Source organism: Artemia sp. Qi Xiang Cuo, chromosome 16, assembly GCF_049724085.1.
Source record: "Artemia sp. Qi Xiang Cuo chromosome 16, ASM4972408v1, whole genome shotgun sequence".
Taxonomy (NCBI): Eukaryota; Metazoa; Arthropoda; class Branchiopoda; order Anostraca; family Artemiidae; genus Artemia; species Artemia sp. Qi Xiang Cuo.
Genome location: NC_142809.1, coordinates 39,752,178 through 39,770,959, shown reverse-complemented (window position 1 = coordinate 39,770,959; position 18,782 = coordinate 39,752,178). Strand labels below are relative to the sequence as shown.

Below are 18,782 nucleotides of genomic sequence, written 5' to 3'. Positions count from 1 at the left end.
AGAGATTCCTACGTTTTTTTCGAAAAAAATAATTTTTGTACTTGCAAAAGCATGCTATCTATACTGCATCGTTAGTTTTTTGAGTGCCAGAATGTCAAATGAGCGTCCCCAATTTTAAATGCTCTTTGGTGTGTCCTTTGGTGGCGCAGTAGGTTTGATCTCAGCATGGTAATAGTACTTGGTGTAGCAACGCAATGCAAGGCCATGGCGAGGACCTTAGTAGTCAAGAAGCGTGGTTAATCCAGTACATGCTCTTTGGTTTCAGGGGTACCACCATTAGCAAGGTAAAATATTGTAAAAATTGCATAAGGCCTTAGTTTTTCATCATTTTTGCGCCCAATTTCTGCATTTTAGACTTCAATAGTCTATGATAAAGTGAGCTATATGCAAACATTCTTGTACAATTTTATAACGGTGATGAAGGATAAGTTTGAAAAAAATAATCAACTAGTTTTGAACAAGACTTAAAGTTTTTATCGGAGGTATTAAAAAATAATTTTTTAGCTTCTTTCTCCGGTGGTATGTTTTTTGTATATAGTTATAATGGTGATGCAGCATATCCTGTGAAAACTGTGGACTCTTGAGCCAAAGCCATTTTTCTGATGAACAATTAATTCCATTTTTACTTTTGGCATCGGTTTCATTTTTCTAATTGACGGACTTGAACCCTTTTCTATGTCTCTTTAGATTTTATTATTTAAATCTAATAGAAAAAATGCCCATTAATTTTCTCTAATCATTCTCCCCTGCCTCTCAAAATGGATTTCCATCAACGTTCCAGGTAAACCTGATTGATAAAAATGCTCTTGGGTGACCTCCCTGCCTTATATTGCAAAACGTCAATATTCTATAATTACTGAGTAGATTGCGTCTTTTTTGATACTTAGACGAATCACCCCACTCCCAAAATTATTTATAAGCAATATATAGCCTTAATTATTCTAAGATATTGTTTGTTGGTTTAATGCGTCCTCTTCTTCAATTAAAATCTGAATAGGTACCTGTATTTTTCAAGCGAGGAAGAACCACCTTTTAGTTCTAGCTAATTCTCTTTGTTTACTTGCGGTTTTCTGAAAAAAACTCTATTTTAATCCTTGCTCAGAGGGAATCTTTACTATCATTTTAAAATTTTAAATTGAATTTGCACCGAACATTTAATTTTGCAGGCTCAAACTTCCTAATGAGAAGGCCAAAGTCTGTCATCAAGCAACAATATGAGTACAAAAATAGAAAATTCACAAAACTTTCAACTATTTAAGAACAGAATAGCTTCCGGAACCGGCTAATCAAGAATCACTTCCATTGGTCACAAATAACATTTTGGGACAGCCTAAATTTTCGGTAGGAGTAGGCTCTTCGAACCCTTGTGGGCAGACGGAACAAATCAATTTTGATTTGTTCCGTTGAGACGGAACAAACAGTGAGTTGAGACGGAACAAAACAAATCAATTGACGGGCTCAATTCAAGAAATGATAAGAACGGAAATAAACTGATTAGTTTCTCAGCCTCCTCGAAACTTCCATAGTCATTCATCTACTGCTAATAACGAACAACCTGCAGTTTCTTCTGACTTTTTTGGACAGACAAACTAAGTCTCGAACTATTCAATCGGACGCAATATTGAACTGATTTAGAGACTTTAGTTTCTCAGCCACCACCCTTTTGACTAATTATTCAAATACAGCTAGTGATGGCTAATTGTTCAAACTCTATTGAACACAAGCAAACATTTTCCCAGAATAACGTCGACAAAATAATGAATATGAAACCCCTCAGATTATTGAATCATTCTTCAAGCAATACTATCAACGAGAATCAAGCGGATGTTACAAACTTTAAAAGTCAAATAAACGATTGTCACTTTACCTCTCCCTGCAATCACAAAAATGCGTCTTAAAATTGCACCACGATATTATGGTTTAATTACTTGCGTCTTGTGATCATATTCACCGAATAATCCTCTATGGTTAAACCCAAATTATCTTTTACCAAACAAAGGTAAAACATATTTGGCATACTCTGTCCTTTCTTTATTCGTGGCAGCTGAACATAGACTATTATAGAAGTCATAGTCAATAGTCATAGTCATATAGTCATATAGACTATATGACTCATATAGACTGTCAATAGTCATATAGACTATTATATGAAGCAGAGGATATTATAGTATGGACTGTTCTTGATCTCCTGGTGGATCTGAATGACCTACCAACAAAGGATAGACTTGACTCAAACGTCAAAAAGACCCTTCCGATGATCTTAAGAAAAGTAATGTACGATGTGTTCCCAAATATGACAACGAAGTACATTGATGCTCTGCATTATGCATATAAATAGGTTTTAGGTCGCAGCTTTGACCACACAGCAGATGTAGCTCCCCCTAATTCACCACAGAAAAAAGACTGGATGGGTTTACTCGAATAATAATCCCCTTACCATTGAACAAACAATAAAGATCCTTGACATGTTTATTTTAGGAAAAACTTTGCCTAGAATAGAATGCTGTGATGGTATATTGGCCTTTGTATTGAGAGGAATTGTGGAGTTCCTAGCAGCTATAACTTGCTCCAATAAAATCTGTTTAAATATCAAGGATATTATTCAGTCGTTTGAAAAGGACTTAAAAGAAGATTACGTCCAAAAAACACAATCAAGCACGGAAACAATTTGCAAGATATTATGTCCTTTATGACACCGTTAGCAGCTTCCGGATATTACACGATTATATGCCCACTTGCTCCACTGGGAGCGTCAAATTTTCGCTACCAGATGGCAAAAATCAAGTATTATCGTTTCCCTTCAATGTACTGGACTACTGAAGCCTTTTCACGTAATCGTCAGTTTCCGTGGAATTGTATCTGGAATCAGTATCCTCATGAAGGCCAGGCAATCTTTTATGTGTCACACCTTACAAACAGAAACCCATGTATATGTTTCTCAAAGCGCTGCACCAGGGTGCTTGAGTCATCTATACAAAATAGCGTGGCGAAATACATGCTCCGAAAATTGAACCCCAATATTTTCGGCTTATGGGATGAAGAACCAGTTTGCCAAACAAAAAATCATAAGCTTTTTGCTGTATTTATTGACGTTTTTCTTTATTTACAAACGGGTTACAATAAATAAATTAACGAACTTCTCATTTAAAAAACAATATCCATTGCATTACTGCATACCGGACAAAAACCTGAAAAAAAAACACTTAAAGAGAAAATTATTTTGCAAGAAAGGAATTAACCAGTTTTTCTCCAATTTTAATTTTCTACAAAGACAATGGTGGTGAAGTCGAATGGATTAATATTGAAAAAGGAGGTAATATGGATGAAACAGGCGGTGATAGAAAAGGGAGTAGTCTAAAGAACGGAGGTATTATAGATCGAAGAGCTATTCATTTGGAACGGTTATATAGAGAACGTAATTGATGTGGATGAAGAGGTTGATGCAGAAGATGAACTATTGGATATCGTTGCAGGGGCGGATCCAGGAGTTTCGGGGGGGGGGGGGTAAAATAGGTTGATCCGATAAACTTGCGTTAGGAGCAAGTTTAATTAACGCAAACTTGCGCTAATTAACGCCCCCTCCCCTTGATACACCACAGTATCCTAGAAAACGGCTGATTTGATATGGATGAAGAGGTTGATGCAGAAGCTGAACTACTGGATATCTTAGAAAACGGCGGAGTGTATACAGATGAAGAGGCTGATGAACAAGTTGAACTATTGGATATCCTAGAAAATGGCGGAGCTTATATGGATGAAGAGGTTGATGTAAAAGATCTACCAATGGATATCCTTACAAATTTCTAAGCAAACAATTATCTCTTTCCTACTTTTTCATATTTCTTTCTTTTAATTATTTCTCTCCTAGTTTTCTTTTACTGATTTCCTTACCTATATCGCAACTACTTATTTTACTTTCACAGCTTAATAACCTTTGTTCTCCTTATCTTTATTTCTTTCAAAGTGTAGAGGGTAGCTCACACAAATGTCACTTTTGTTTGGTCACAAAGAAAAAGTTTAAGTTTCTCCCTTCCTGCAAGATTTAACTTTGCTGTTATCAAAAATCTGGATATTGATACTGGATTATAAAGAAAACCAACTCTGATACCCGGGCAATAATTTTATTGAGAGTCTTAGTAGAAGTAAACACCGTGATAGGTGGATGCGGGTTGGGTCTTTGTGAGGAGGGGTGCTAGAATTTCTTTAGATAGATTTTTTTGCGGCACCCCCTCAATATTGTGAAAAAAAATTTTGTTGGTATTCTCATTTTTTTTTGCAATTCTATTTAAATTAACGAAAAGATTTCTCCCCCTTTATAGACATTGAAAAGTAAATTTTGCCTCTCTTCAGTTGCTGTGAATTAGGGCCATTTATATGACTTGAATAAAGTTAGTCAGTAAAATAATCTAAATAGTGAGGTTATAAGGTAAAAAATTGAACAATTAAAACTTTAAAATAATTTCTTAGTTTTAACTGAATTCTTTTTTTTCCTTAGAAAGTCAAAGCATTTTTAAGTCAAAGCTCTGCTAGCAACGTCTCTCAAGGTGCAGTCATCAAGACAAGGCAAACATTGAAACATATAGAGCGAGGAGAAGAAAGTTCTTAATTTAGGCTTGTTCTGTGGTACATTTAATTAAAATTACATATGCTCCACAGCTTCTTTGTCCCCGGTTTTGATATTATTTACTATAATATTATATTTTTGCGTGCCTTTAGAAATGAAACTTGCAGTGTGAAGCATAATGGCTTATATGTGCGTTAAGGGAAGCATAGACGAAACGATACGCTAAGGGGGACAAAGATTATTTAGATTGTAGTTTTTTTGGTAGGGTTCTTACAAAAGTCATGTGATGGAGATTGTTTGCGTGTGTTTATTCGATTGGCATTGCTATAAAAAAAAAAAAAAAAAAAAAAAAAAAAAAAAAAAAAAAAAAACTGAAAAACGCAGCATTTTTTTCAATAGCCAACAGTGTATTTTTAACATCCTTCTTCTTTTTCAGCATTTTGACTGGTAACAAGTTGTTTGACTGGTAAAAAATAACAAAAATGAATATGTACCAATTTTTGATGTTTTTTTAAGTTTTTATTGTACCCCCCCCCCCCCACACACACACACACACGAACAAAATTCTAGATACAGCCCAGACCATATTTCACCCTTATTGGTATAAATCTCAGCACTATGGTGGTTCAATCTTATTTAGTTCTTCTTCCTCTTGTCTGTAAATTAGTATATATTAATGTAATTAGTATATATTCCTAGTTCAAGTTCAAGATTAACTTGAACTTGAACTTTATAAGGGAAACGAAAATAATCAGTAGACAAAATCAGATAAAATTAGCATAACCAAAAGTATGTCAAAACTTCGTAATAATTACGAGAAAACTAACTGCAAAATAATTTCCGTCTCCTCTTATATATTTGTATTTATCCACCATCGCATAGATGGGAAGCAAATGTTTTTTAGGTGAGGAGTATAACTTTTAAGCTGTGGAGCATATGTTTCCCTATGACGAACGTATCATAAATACATTTTGACTGAACAGCTAGAACTAAACAAAATTAAACCTAAACCTTTATACAGACAAGAGACAGAACAAAAATTGTTACCATGTTCAAGCCCGTATCTAGTGGAAGTTCGGGAGTCGGAGCCCCCCCCCCCCCCAAAAAAAAATGTTTGACTGGTGAAACGTAACAAAAGTGAATATGCACCAATTTTTGATCTTTTTTGCAAGTTTTTGTTGTAACCCCCCCCCCCCCACACACACACGAAAAAAATTCTAGATACAGCCCTGACCATATTTCACCCTTATTGGTATAAATGTCAACACTCTGGTGGTTCAATCTTATTTAGTTCTTCTTCCTCTTTGTCTGTAAATTAGTATATATTAATGTAATTAGTATATATTACTAATGGGTAATTCTGGTAATTCGCCCCTTCTCAGACATAGTATAAACTAAATAATTTCATACTGCACTCGATGGGAATTAACTGAGGAAGTTGGTCAACATCAGGGTAGTACCATCTCAGTCTCAAGAGACTGGCACCCATCAATTCTTACTACAGAAAAATTGAATATGTAAACAGAGCTAAAACATGCTTTGCATAATTAGCAAGTTTTGAGGTTTGATTTTATCTTTTTTCCCACCGAAGGATTTAGGCAATTCAAAACAATTTCTTGTACAAGATACATGGCTTGAGAACCAGAATTTCCTTTTAGTAAGTTACAACAGTATTGATAAGTAAGTAGTTGGTAATAATACCTCGTTTTTAAAGCTATTTTTTGTCTCGTTTCGGCCCAAAAGTGGTAAATTTTGATATTTGCCTGGATTGTTTATTATTATTATTATTATTATTATTATTATGTTTTTTACTCGAGTGCTGGTTCAATAGGTTTGCCAGTAGTACAATAAACTAAAACCATTAACTAAGAAATCAAAATTACATTTCACAACAAAACCATGTATTTCAAATTATATTTCAGTAAAAAACAAAATTAGATTTATTTCATCCTGTCTTTGTCTATCTGAGCTACCAAATATCGGCTGTAGTAACTAAAAAGTTATTGTGTGAAATTGTTTTGTAAAAACTGGAAATACATCCCATTCCTTAAAACAGCCAGTTGATTCGATTGGATGTATCAGTTATCTCCTAACCTATTTGGTTCTACAGTACTAAAATCTATTTTCTAAGAATGTGTTACGTCTTCTTTTCCTACCTACCGTAATAATTAGAAATCAGAGCATTTGATATCAGAATTAATTTTCATCGTATCTTGAATGGCATCAATCCATCTTTTTACAAACAGCAGTTGTAAAATTGAAACACATCTTTCATTTTTGGGTTTTCAAATAAAATTCATGCTGTGTAACATACCACCTATTGAATTAGAACAGCCGAAATGTGCTTTGAAATCCTTCATAAACTTCCATGAGCCAAGTGATCAATAATATTTTGCTTTAAGCCTTTATTCGCTCTTCTACATATACAGCATGAAGGGAAACTGGGTATCACTCAATCAGCCAAATTACGAATTATAAGGATCTTATATGCCTTTTTAGAAGAAGCATTTTAAATTTCTCCCGTTGAATTTTCTCCATCCCACAACACATAAATTGAGATTTCGTCTTCTTCCTCTAAATCTTAAATTAATTTTGTCACATGAAAGCAATTTTGTAATTTGGCTTATTGTCTTTGAACACTACATAATTTTAACAGATTTCAAATTTGAACCAGCCTTTCTTGAATAAATTGTTTTGGTTTATTGTGCTTCATCACTTTAAGCAGAATGGTGGTTAATTGTAAGACGTTCAGTTTTTAATTGTGTTATTATTTATTTTTAATTTATCGTTGGTTGATTTTAATGGCACCGTTTTAATTTCAAACAGAACGCATTTTTGCTTGTAATCCCATACAGATGTGCCGCTGATGATTTCTTATGTTTATATAATTTTATATTTTTGTGTGTGTTTTTTACTGCTCCTAAAGTGACATTTCAAGCTATGATATGTAAATTTGTCGAGGGGTGTTAGTCAGACAAACATTACTCCTTATGGATGTCTTCTACAAAATTTGCCTTTGTCTGTGTCAGCAAATGAATATGATCTTCTATGCTAAATTTGTAATTTTAATTTTTTTGCTGTGCTGTGTTTGTGATTTGTCATCTCTTCTATGCTATTCTTACAATTTATCATTTCAATTTCAGGTGCTATACTATACATACCTATTTAATTGGCGTCCATAAACGCTTTTTATCGAGGGTAAGAGTTAAGAATACTGTGTTTTCATGTTCAGAATAGATGTATTGCAGAATTTCATATTTTGTATTTAATTTTGTTCTTCCCAGAAAGAATGGCAATGGCCTCCTTGTACCCCCCCCCCCTTTCCCTTGGACGCCCATAAACTCTGCCTTTAAAAAGTAAAAAGTGTAAGTGCTTTGTTTTATGCGCCTAATTTGATACAAGTTTTATAGCTAGGACAGTGTGATTATGGTGATTGGAGGCTCTTTTTTTTATAGCAAATACAGAGTGGATATTTTAAGAAGTGTACCAGGCTTTCCAAAAAAGAGGTCGAGACAAGGGCGAATGCTAGGATCCAAAGAAGGATGGGTTGTGGTATAGCTATCAAGTTAAAGTAATGAAGAGATAATCTCTAGTGGACAGCCTGTCCCAAAATTAAGCAAGACCGCCATCTGAAAGGGAATCATCAAAGCCATGGTCCATGAGACACAGCTGTGTACAGAAAAGGGGATTCATTCTCCTTTAAGATTTTAAAGTAAAGTCTGAGTAAGAGTTTGATTTCTTTTTTTTTTGTAAACAGCAAGGTCTTCCCAGTATTGGTCCCGTGTCGATTTTTGTATGTTCCGTCATATTTAGAGTGAAATCACAACCTTAGTTCCCTTTTGGTATGGCCTCTTCAATGTGTGGGAATGGCTCTTTAGAGACTATCATAAATCAAACTATCGTCTCTTCTACTTTGTTGTGCTGTGATTGGTTGTTTGCTATATTAAGCCAAATATAAGAGTGAGTTTGTATGCATTGTCTTTGTTTAATATTCTCGCTAGACCCCAAAAGAGAAACAAATAATTTGTCATTACTAACAGAAATTAGCTACTTAGACTAAGTAAGTTGTCAATTCTGAGAATTTTTCGGGAAGGAGAACGAAGAGGACTTTACCATTCCTTAAAGTAATTAAATAAAAAAACAAGTTTTTAAACTGAAAGTAAGGAGTGACATTAAAACTTAAAACGAACAGAAATTATTCCGTATATGAAAGGGGCTGTCCCCTCCTCAACGCCTCGCTCTTTACGCAAAAGTTTTTTATTGTTTAAAAAATTAAAGTTGTAAGACAGAGTCAAGCTTTTGCGTAAAGAGCGAGGCGTTGAGGAGGGGACAGCCCCTTTCATATACGGAATAATTTCTGTTCGTTTTAAGTTTTAATATCGCTCCTTACTTTCAGTTTAAAAAACGTGTAGTTTTTTTTTTATTTCTGATCGTTTTTTTAGTTAATGCAGCCATTATTTTGGCTCATCGTCATTGAATAAGTAAAAAAGATTTGCATAAAAATTTTACTCTTCTTTTGCTAAATGGTTGTCTCTAAATTTGGTTCTGATGTAATTTAAAAGTTAAATTAAGTAATAAACGTCTATATTCGTAAATTTTTCTTCTGGCAAAAAATACAAAGTTGCAGATTTTTGCAGATATGAGCTTGAAACATATGTTATAGGGTTTTCTGATACGCTGAATCTGACGGTGTGATTTTCATTAAAAATCATTCACTTGTAGGGGATTTTTCCCCCCTCTTTAAAAATTCAGGTAAATTTTCTCAGGCTCGTAGGCTATAATGAGTAATGCTAAACTTAATAAAATTTACATATTTAGAATCAGCATTATAAGCCCATTCTTTTGATAAATTTATTAACATTAAAATTCCGTTTTAAAAAGTTTCGATTACTATTGAGTCGTATCGCTTGGTTTTGTTATCGTTTTTTTTTATTACATATATGTTATTAAGTATATGAGGGGGTTCTCCCCTTAGTCAATACCACGCTCTTTACGTTATAAGTTAAAAAAAAAATTTAATTCACAAACCCCTGAATCACAAAGTCAGTTTAATTAGAATAGATAGCTCTTTTGAAAGCACTAAAAAAACTGTAGCGTAAAGAGCGAGGTATTGACTTGGGGGAGAACCCCCTCATATACGTAATAATTTCTGTTCGTTTTAAGTTCTAGTGTTGCTTCTTACTTTCAGTTGAAAAAATTTGTTATTTTTAGTTTAATTTCTGATCGTTTTTTAAATAATGCTTGGAAATCCGGCGCCTCCTTCATAGAAATGTCCCTTACGCCAAAGAAACATCCTCCACAGAAAGATTCTCCCGAGTAACCGCCTCCTCCAGCCCCCCCCACCACCACAAAAAAATCCTTCCTGTAAATTCCCGTATACTTCCCAATAACCAATACAATATGTAAACAATGGGCAAAGTCCATAACTTGCATCCCTTCCCCTGGGAACTGTGGGGGATTAAGTAATCCTAAAAGACATATTTATTAGATTTTCGACTATGCTGAACAAAATGGCTATCTCAAAATTTTAATTGGGTGACTTTCAGACAAAATGAGCGGGGGAGGGGGCCTAGTTGCCCTCCATTTTTTTTGTCATTTAAAAAGGGCACTAGAACTTTTAATTTCCGTTCCAATGAGCCCTCCTACGATATTCTAGGACCACTGGGTCAATACGATTACCCCTGGAAAATATATATATATATATATATATATATATATATATATATATATATATATATATATATATATATATATATATATATATATATATATATATATATATATATATATATATATATATATATATATACTCATCCGTGATCTTTCTTCTGGCAAAAAATGAAAAATTCCACATTTTTGTAGATAGGAGCTTGAAACCTCTACAGTAGGGTTCTCTGATATGCTGAATATGATGGTGTGATTTTCAATAAGGTTCTATAACTCTTAGGGGGTCTTTCTCCCTTTTTTCAAAAATCAGCCAAATTTCCTCAGGCCCTTAGCTTTTGATGGGTAAGATTAAACTTGATGAAACTTATATATTTGAAATTAGAATTAAAATCTGATTCTTTTGATATATCTATTGTTATCAAAATTTCATTTTTTAGAGTTTCTGTTACCACTGAGCCGGGTCGCTGCTTACTTACAGTTCGTTACCACGAACTGTTTGAAAGGATAACAGAAAAGAAAGTTTATTTTTTTGGACTGAATATGTATTTCTTAAGACAACAAATACTAGTAACTGTTTGCTCATATTCTGTTCTTAAAATTCAAAACTAAAAGAGAAATATATTAATTTTATATTTATGATTTTGCAACGACAAGACTGCCCTTGTAAATTGGTTTTACAAAAAGAGAAATAACACAAGTAGTTTTTGTTCCTGCCCAAGCCAACGTGTCTGTCCAGACCTCAGTTTCCCGACAGCTCCCCTTCATACGTAATATTTGATACATGTTTTTAGTAAATTACTGCAAAGCATCCATCCCTAGAACTTCAAATTGTACCAATCAGGAAGCTTTAGCGTAAGAGGAGCGTTTGCAAACGTGTACTGTCGGATCTCTGCATCTAGGAAAACGCTTGACCAGATATCCATGTTTAGGAATGAATGTCTTACTGGAACTGCATTTTAACGCCACTTTAGTTAAATTCACAAAACAAAGTCAACTTAAAAGTTGTTTAATCACTTGTGGCATTAGTCCTCGGATTCTTTCTTTAATAGCCTGTATTAATAAAGAAGCCAATCCAGTACTTTACCGCTAAAAACTCATAAAATGTGATTAGGGGACTTGGCTAAATTGGCTTCTGAATGGATGATACCCAAGACACGTTTTGATAATTATTTATAACACTTTTAAGAGGTGACTTCCTTGTTAAGCATTGATGTAAGTTTCATCGACTGCTTTGAGTCCACGTGTCGTGTATTCGCTCTATCCTGCTGTATGGATGCGAAACCTGGCCACTAAAGGCAGAGGAAGAACGTCCACTCAACATCTTGGACCGGAAGTGCCTAAGAGCCATCTGTAACCTCAAACTTAGCCAAAGGATAAGCAATGAGCTACTAATGCAAATGTGCAATCAGAAGCATTCATTATTCGCTATCGTCAAGACCAGAAGGCTCAGATGGTTTGGGCACGTTATGCGGTGCTCTAGTGAGTACCTGACCCGTCAGTCCCTTGAATTTAAGCCCCTCCCCCACTGGAAGTAACGGCAAAGTGGCCAAACTAAGTCTCGGAATGTCACAATGAAGAACAACCTCGAGCCTTTGGGAGGTTTCAGGAAGTACGGACGCAATTGGGATAAATCGTGGTTGAAAATCATCCGCCCCCAAACAGAAGACCGAAGTCAGTGGCAGAATATGGTCCATCATATCCTGGGTGGCAAGTAGGGCTGAACAGTCTGTGCCTCGCCACAAGTACAAGTACTTCAAGGTATGAAAAACATAGTACCAAAACCGATTGCATTGGGTAATTATTTGAAAAAAACTATGTTTTCTAAAGAGTTAAAGAGGCTGAGTCACAAGTTCGAACCTTAAAACGTAAAGGGATTAGGAGGTACAGTTGGGAGGCTGCCACCCCCCAAACCCCCCGCTTTTGCAGTCTCTTTTGTCAATTGCCACTTTTGTATTTGCTTGCGTCGAAAATAGATTGCAGAGACTTTGACAAAAAAACCGTTGGGTTTTTTCTGTTGCCGAGCCAACAAAAATATCGTCAGAGAATATGATGGGGAACATCAGTACTTCTACCATCGTAATTTTAGTTGAATTAACGATCCTTTGTATTTCCAGACATACAAAGATTACATTCCCTATCTAGCGTGTGATTTCACAAACTAGACGCCATCTAGTTTTCTTAGACAAAAAACAAAACAAATCAGTGTGGATAGATTTTTGACTGCAAATCCTGAAGACAAAGCTCCTAGAGAGAACACTTTGAGAAGACAATAGTCTTGAAGCTAAGTTTAGGTTAGACTAACACAAGAACTTTTCTTTAGTTGTGATACTTACAAAAGAATAAACAAATGAAATAACTGGTCTTTTCCCAAGTTATTTGAAAAAAAACTATGTTTTCTAAAGAGTTAAAGAGGCTGAGTCACAAGTTCGAACCTTAAAACGTACAGGGATTAGGAGGTACAGTTGGGGGGCTTGCGCCCCCCAAACCCCCCGCTTTTGTAGCCTCTTTTGTTAAGATTTTTATTTTGGGGGTCTCCCGCCCCCCTCAACCCCCGCTTTTTCCCTTGCAAAGAAATGCTTTGCAACACGAACGAAGTCTGCTTGAATTTTTTACCGTAAGAACATCCTATTGCATCTCTTTGATTAGAAACAGTACTGAACCTGTTTGCTGGATTTTGTACAGGAGATTTTTCCCTAACCGACAACAAGCTATAATGTAATGAACTTGGTACGACCAACTGATTGCAGGCTACAGGACTTAAAAAAAATTAACAAAAGAGGCTGCAAAAGCGGGGTTTTGGGTGGCGGTAGCCCCCCAACTTCACCTCCTAATCCCTGTACGTTTTAAAGTTCGAACTTGTGACTCAGCCTCTTTAACTCTTTAGAAAACGTAGTTTTTTTCAAATAATTTGGGAAAAGACCATTTATTTCATTTGTTTGTTCTTTTGTAAGTATCACAACTAAAGAAAAGTTCTTGTGTTAGTCTAGCCTAAACTTAGCTTCAAGACTATTGTCTTCTCAAAGTGTTCTCTCTGGGAGCTTTGTCTTCAGGATTTGCAGTCAAAACTCTATCCACACTGATTTGTTTTGCTGTAAATTTCTATGAATCTAATATTCAGATAAAATAAAATTGTGAAACTTTTCTGTCACTTCGGCTAAATCCCAGAATATCCTATGTCTGTGTTGAATTAAGTTATCAATTCAATTTTTTTAGCCCTTTTGGCCCTTACTTTAGTTAGAGCGGTATTTTCCCCCTTAGAAACTTGCCCTGTTGATTTACTAAAGGTTTGAGCCTTGCGAATGGTTCAAGGTAGCCCCTTGAATTTGTTCTGATCAATTAAGAAATACCTGATCTAATTAAAATTGATTAGATTATAGCAAAGGGTGGAGATTGCCCTTGTAAATAACTCAAGATTCTTGTTATTTTTTTTTAGTCCATTTGGTTGTGGGTCTCATAATTTCGTCTTTATAGTTCCTTTTAGTTAAGGCCTGGTCTGTAAAGGATGAAAATACTTTACGATTAATTAAATCTAATAACTCAAGTGAGAGTCTTCCCAGAAGCACATAATTGGTGGAACAAGCTTACAATAACCTAGGGTTTAAGGCGGGAAACCCCAACGGGGAATACAAATTATTCGTTGTTTGCTTTTTCTCAATTTAGTGTTTCATGGAACTAAAGCACAGTATTTATAAAATAGGTCACAAGCAGAAATTGGAATTTCTTAGACAATAGTTTTGCTTATCTCCTTGTGGATTCTCTAACGTTATACGGAAGAGAGTCTTATCCCCTTTTGCTTGTTCTTTCATTTCCTTGATCCTTCAATAGCTGTAGATACAGATAGGTGGTCTTGATGGTATACAGAGAGGCTAGGGAAAGGGGAAATAATATTGTCAGACTAATAATTTTAAGTCCTTTCTGTCGAGGGAGATTCAATCGAGGATCTTTCCTATTGAAGTTTAAGATTTGCTCGAGATCCAAGGAGCACTAACTCCTATCTACAATAAATAACTAGAAACTACCTTGTTTTGGATTACTGGGAAATTTGGGACCAATTGATGGGGTTATTCCAGGTTTTAGGCCACTTTCAAAACTTTTGAGTTTTTTCTTGAAATACCTTCACTAATCAAATAAAACTGGTAATATTGGTGCTTCCATTTCTAACCAAATTAGCAGAATTTATGTAACCTGTTAAATTAGACCTAAAGATTCTAACACCATAGATCCAAGCTTTAACTAATGATTCAAGTGTAATTTATTCATTTAGAGTTTCAGTAGCCATAAACTTAAAATAATTCTTTTTCTTGGTGAACGGCGCTTTGACAATAGAAGCAACATCTTAAGAACGACAGACACACACACCGTATTAAATTAACCAAATCCGAAGAGAACCATTGCGAAGGTTTAATATAGTAACTAGAATTTAAAAAATGTTCATCTTTTATTGAATTTAATAAAAAAAATCCAGTTGTTACCGAATTTTGAGTACGAAAGAACTAAATCACCTCTGTTTATCACGCTACCAGTTGATTGATTATTCCTTTAAGAACTCTGGAAAAAAAAGTTTATAAATAGAATTTAATACGTTCAGAAGGAGCTTTTAGACAGATAGGTTTACCCAGAGTCTGTTTAAAGCGACAATCAGACTTAGTTTCTAGTCCTAAGAAAAGAGCAATCTTACATATGGTAAAGGAGAGAAGCGTATCATAGAGAGATGTGTAATAGCTCATTCGAACGGAAATTAGATTTGCTAGTTCCCTTTTCAAGTGACCAAAAATATTGGAGGGCCACCAGCCCCCCTCCCCCTAAAGTCATCCAATCACAATTTTGAGACAGTTATTTTGTTCAACAATAGTATCCCGTTTTTGCATTTCACGACAGCCATATCCCACCATTCCACGACATCCCTATCCCACTTTTCCACGACAGCCATATCAAGTGAATCCCCGCTTACAACTGAGCACCGTGCATACGTGGGTGCTATGTAATGAAGTTTAATGGTCCCTATGACTTGCAATTAACAGTTGTGTAGTCTATGGCATCTTTGTAGATTTGTACCGGGTTTTGTTATATACTTTATTGGCATCGAAGATTGTGATGGCGTTGTTCTTCTACCGTAATATTTCTTGCTTCTTCCCTTTTCTATTTGACTCGTTCTGATTTTGGCTGTCGCTTGTCTTCTAATAGTACAATTTTTTTTCACTCCATTTTTGACATGCTCTTAAACTCGCTTTTTCGCAATTGCTTGTAATTCTCACTGCCGCTCATCTTTTACCCACATCTTTCCTTGTTCTCGCTGTGGCATATCTTTTAGTTTACATCAATCAAGTTAAATTGGGTTTAGGTTTAGTTACCTCCGGTTCGGTTACACACACTAAAAAAATGTATGATAAAATTTTACCACCTTGATTACTACCATGAGAGACTTTGCCCTAAATAGTAGAAACTTTGCATGTCTAAAATAGAACTTCATGGTTATGTAATGGAATAACAACTTGGCTGGGATGGTGAATAGCATTTGTTCCTAAATAAAACTATTTAGGCATGATGAGAGCCCAGGTCCATCTTCTTGAGAATTTGGCGATCAGTTTTATGGTCTTAGGGCCGTAATTGCTTTGAACACCAATTATTATGGACATTCCCCACCTCCTTCTGCAGAGAATATTAGGGCACACAGCGATTGGTTAAAAATATATAGAATCTGCTATGAACCCAGATTTGAGCAGCGAGATAAAAATCAGGATTGACTATGTAAAAAAATTCCATTGTTATTATCGTGGTAAGCTGAACTACTATGTGGAAGAATGTCGCACAAGGATACAGAATGAAGGCTTAACGTATAATAGAGTAAACCAGCTTTGACCACAGTGTGTAAGAAATGTAAGACCTCATTTTAAATGCAATTGTTAAATCTAGTGTCTTTTGCAATTAACAAAACATAATAATTAATATTAAATCAATTACCGACAAAAACTGCACCTTTGTATACAAGATGAGGACTAACGTCATTATCTTAGTTTCCAAATGACATTTACCACGTTATAATAGTTTATTTAAGTAGTTTCTTAAATTTTTTTCTGATTTTATTGATTCTTTTTAATTACATCAAATGTATGAAATATTTATTTCTTTTGACAGTTTTCACATTAATTTCCCATCCTAATATTCAGTGAAAAGTCTTACGTTTATTTCTTACTAAACAGAAATTGGAAATTTAAAATTGGAAAAGCAAGGTTTTGTATTTGTCTTTTAAATAACGTCATCCAATTTAGAAATTTGCTATATTGCCTCAAGTATTGTAACATCCATAGTAATAAATGGTCTACTGTTCCCATTGTTTGCCCCAGACCGATACATTACTTCTACCTATTCTTCTAGATTTTGGTGTCGGTCATTCTATGAATTTCCTATAAAAGTCTTTACATTCATTTTTCTTTTTATAAATGCAGGTGGATTTGTCTAAGTGTTTCTAGTAGTAGCAGCTCTGTCATGCTCTGTACTATATTACTATAGTTCAACAAAAGGACACAATCAATCAATTTACTCAAAATTTTACCAACCTTATATACAGGGCAAAGAAACGGTTTTGATCAATTGCAGAGGTGCTGTCATATCGTGCACTAGTATTTGTATTATTGCTGTTGACGTCCAAGGGTTCCCTTCGTGGTTTGCCAAAACTGAAGATAAAGGATATAGTTTAATGGATATTGGTGTTGGCTATTTTGTTTTTATGAATAGAATTTTCGGACTGGAGATAAAAAATGGAGCTATATCAATAATAGAAACAGCAAAGAAAACCTTGAAAAGCTCTTGGATTTAACTTGTTTTTGGATTTCTCAGATCGACCTACATTCTATCGTCAGGTTATCTGTAAAATGTGAAAGAGTACGGAACGCATTGGAATTTTTTTCTCACACTAGGAAGTGTAAAGATTCTGGGACCAATTATATCAAGAATAGTTTCATTTGCATTCCCCCCCCCCCTTGTCAAAGCGGTATTAATATTTTGTATTTATGAAGCAATTTTGCAAAATTGCCTGAGAAAGCAACTGCTTTCTGATAATGACAGATCAACATTCATTTGGGCTAATCGTGAAGGTATTTTTTTTCAATCTGTGGGTTTTTTGCAAGTTATTGGATTGCTGTTGAACTAGGAAGATACCTAAATGAAGAAAGGAGGACTATATGCCAATGGACAGATGGCCTCATAGTACTAATTTTTGGTAAAATTGCTCTTGATTTTGTAGGCTACTTGGGTATTTGGAAAGGATATGTGGATCTCCATCAAGACGGTTGGCTGATTTGGGATATATCCTATGGATGGTGTCTTTCAATATTTTCCTGATATTCTTATGCTTCTTTACTGACTTTTTTTAAGTACTGATGAATAAAAATGAAATCACCATGGACCGAAAAGAACCGTCAACTAACTTTTATCAAGGTTTCACGTCAGTTTTTTCTTTGCCACTGGTTCGAGAGTCATATTTACTGAAATCTATCAAGTACAATGGATTTGCGACATTTCTTTTCAGTAACATTTTAACTGGACTGATTAATATGACGTTCAACACGAAGGAGGCAACCATCTCCAAAATGTGTTTTATATTATTTATATATGCTGTGTTAATATGTTTATTTCCATGAACTCTTTATTTATGGCGATTGAAGTTAAAATTTTGGTAATATTTGTGTTTTGCTGTTGTAATATTTACGACAGATTTTACTTTGTAATATAAGTAGCCTACTAATTTGTCCAACTGTTTCTGATACCAACCACATGACGTCACAGTTTAAATGCAGTAATTAATATTTTGACTAGTAGATTTTGACGGGATAAACTAAACTTAATAAATTTCCCCTATTTCCAATCAGCATTAGAAGGCAAATCTTTTGATAAGTATATTGATTTGAAAAATTCAACTCCTCTACAAAACATTAAACGCAATGTCAAAATGGATATAGGCTATAGTTCCGAATAAAAGTTTACGATGAAACAAGTAGAAAGAATAAATAAGTATAATTAGGACAAATGTTTCGGAAGAGTAAAATAAATCTTTGAGTAAAAATGTTTGTTTAAATAAAATTTTTGAAAAAACATTTTCTTGGAAAAACGAAAACACGACAAAAAGGTCAGTGGAAGCTAGCAAATTTAGAGGGAGCTCAATCACTGCTGGTCTCTCGAATTTAAGTAGATGTTATACATCTATTGACCTTTGCCCGTTGGGGTAGCACCTTCAGGCGAATTATGGGGAAAAAAACTTTGGACTGGAATTAAAAATTGTTATTAATAGAAAATGCAGCAAGGGATGAATTTTCATTATAATTATTTATAAGGTAAAAAATTAGTTACAAGAAGTCAAATGGAATAATTAAGCTAGGATAAGTACTTACCCAATAAGAAAAGTAGAAATAGATAAATTCCTTATGTGCCAATAGTCGCAAATTCACTAAAACCATTATAGTACGGACGATGATTTGGGTTTAAGCAGCCAGGTTATGCTTAGGTAAGCATGGTAAGCATGGGTGCTCCGAAAAATGGATGAAGATTTGCTCGA

The 18,782-nt window shown here is 34.7% G+C and overlaps 1 protein-coding gene and 2 pseudogenes across 5 annotated transcripts in view; all 3 read left to right on the top strand.

The window, feature by feature from the left end:
- The window catches only part of LOC148942892 (uncharacterized), a 152,602-nt gene that overhangs the window by 108,871 nt on the left and 24,949 nt on the right, over positions 1-18,782 (top strand). For 2 of the 5 annotated variants that reach the window (XM_089102206.1, XM_089102204.1), the window contains one exon: positions 8,020-8,529. The exons of 1 other annotated variant lie outside the window; for it this stretch is intronic. In XM_089102206.1, the coding sequence (XP_088958332.1) occupies positions 8,020-8,139 (120 nt within the window). In that variant the 3' untranslated portion in view covers positions 8,140-8,529. Of the gene's footprint in view, positions 1-1,166; positions 1,710-4,495; positions 4,944-8,019; positions 8,530-18,782 lie in introns of those variants that run through there. 2 more of the 5 variants (XM_089102205.1, XM_089102207.1) reach the window with 2 other exon arrangements.
- On the top strand, positions 1,692-3,441 carry LOC148942894 (uncharacterized; annotated as a pseudogene).
- Positions 16,491-17,910, top strand: LOC148942893 (uncharacterized; annotated as a pseudogene).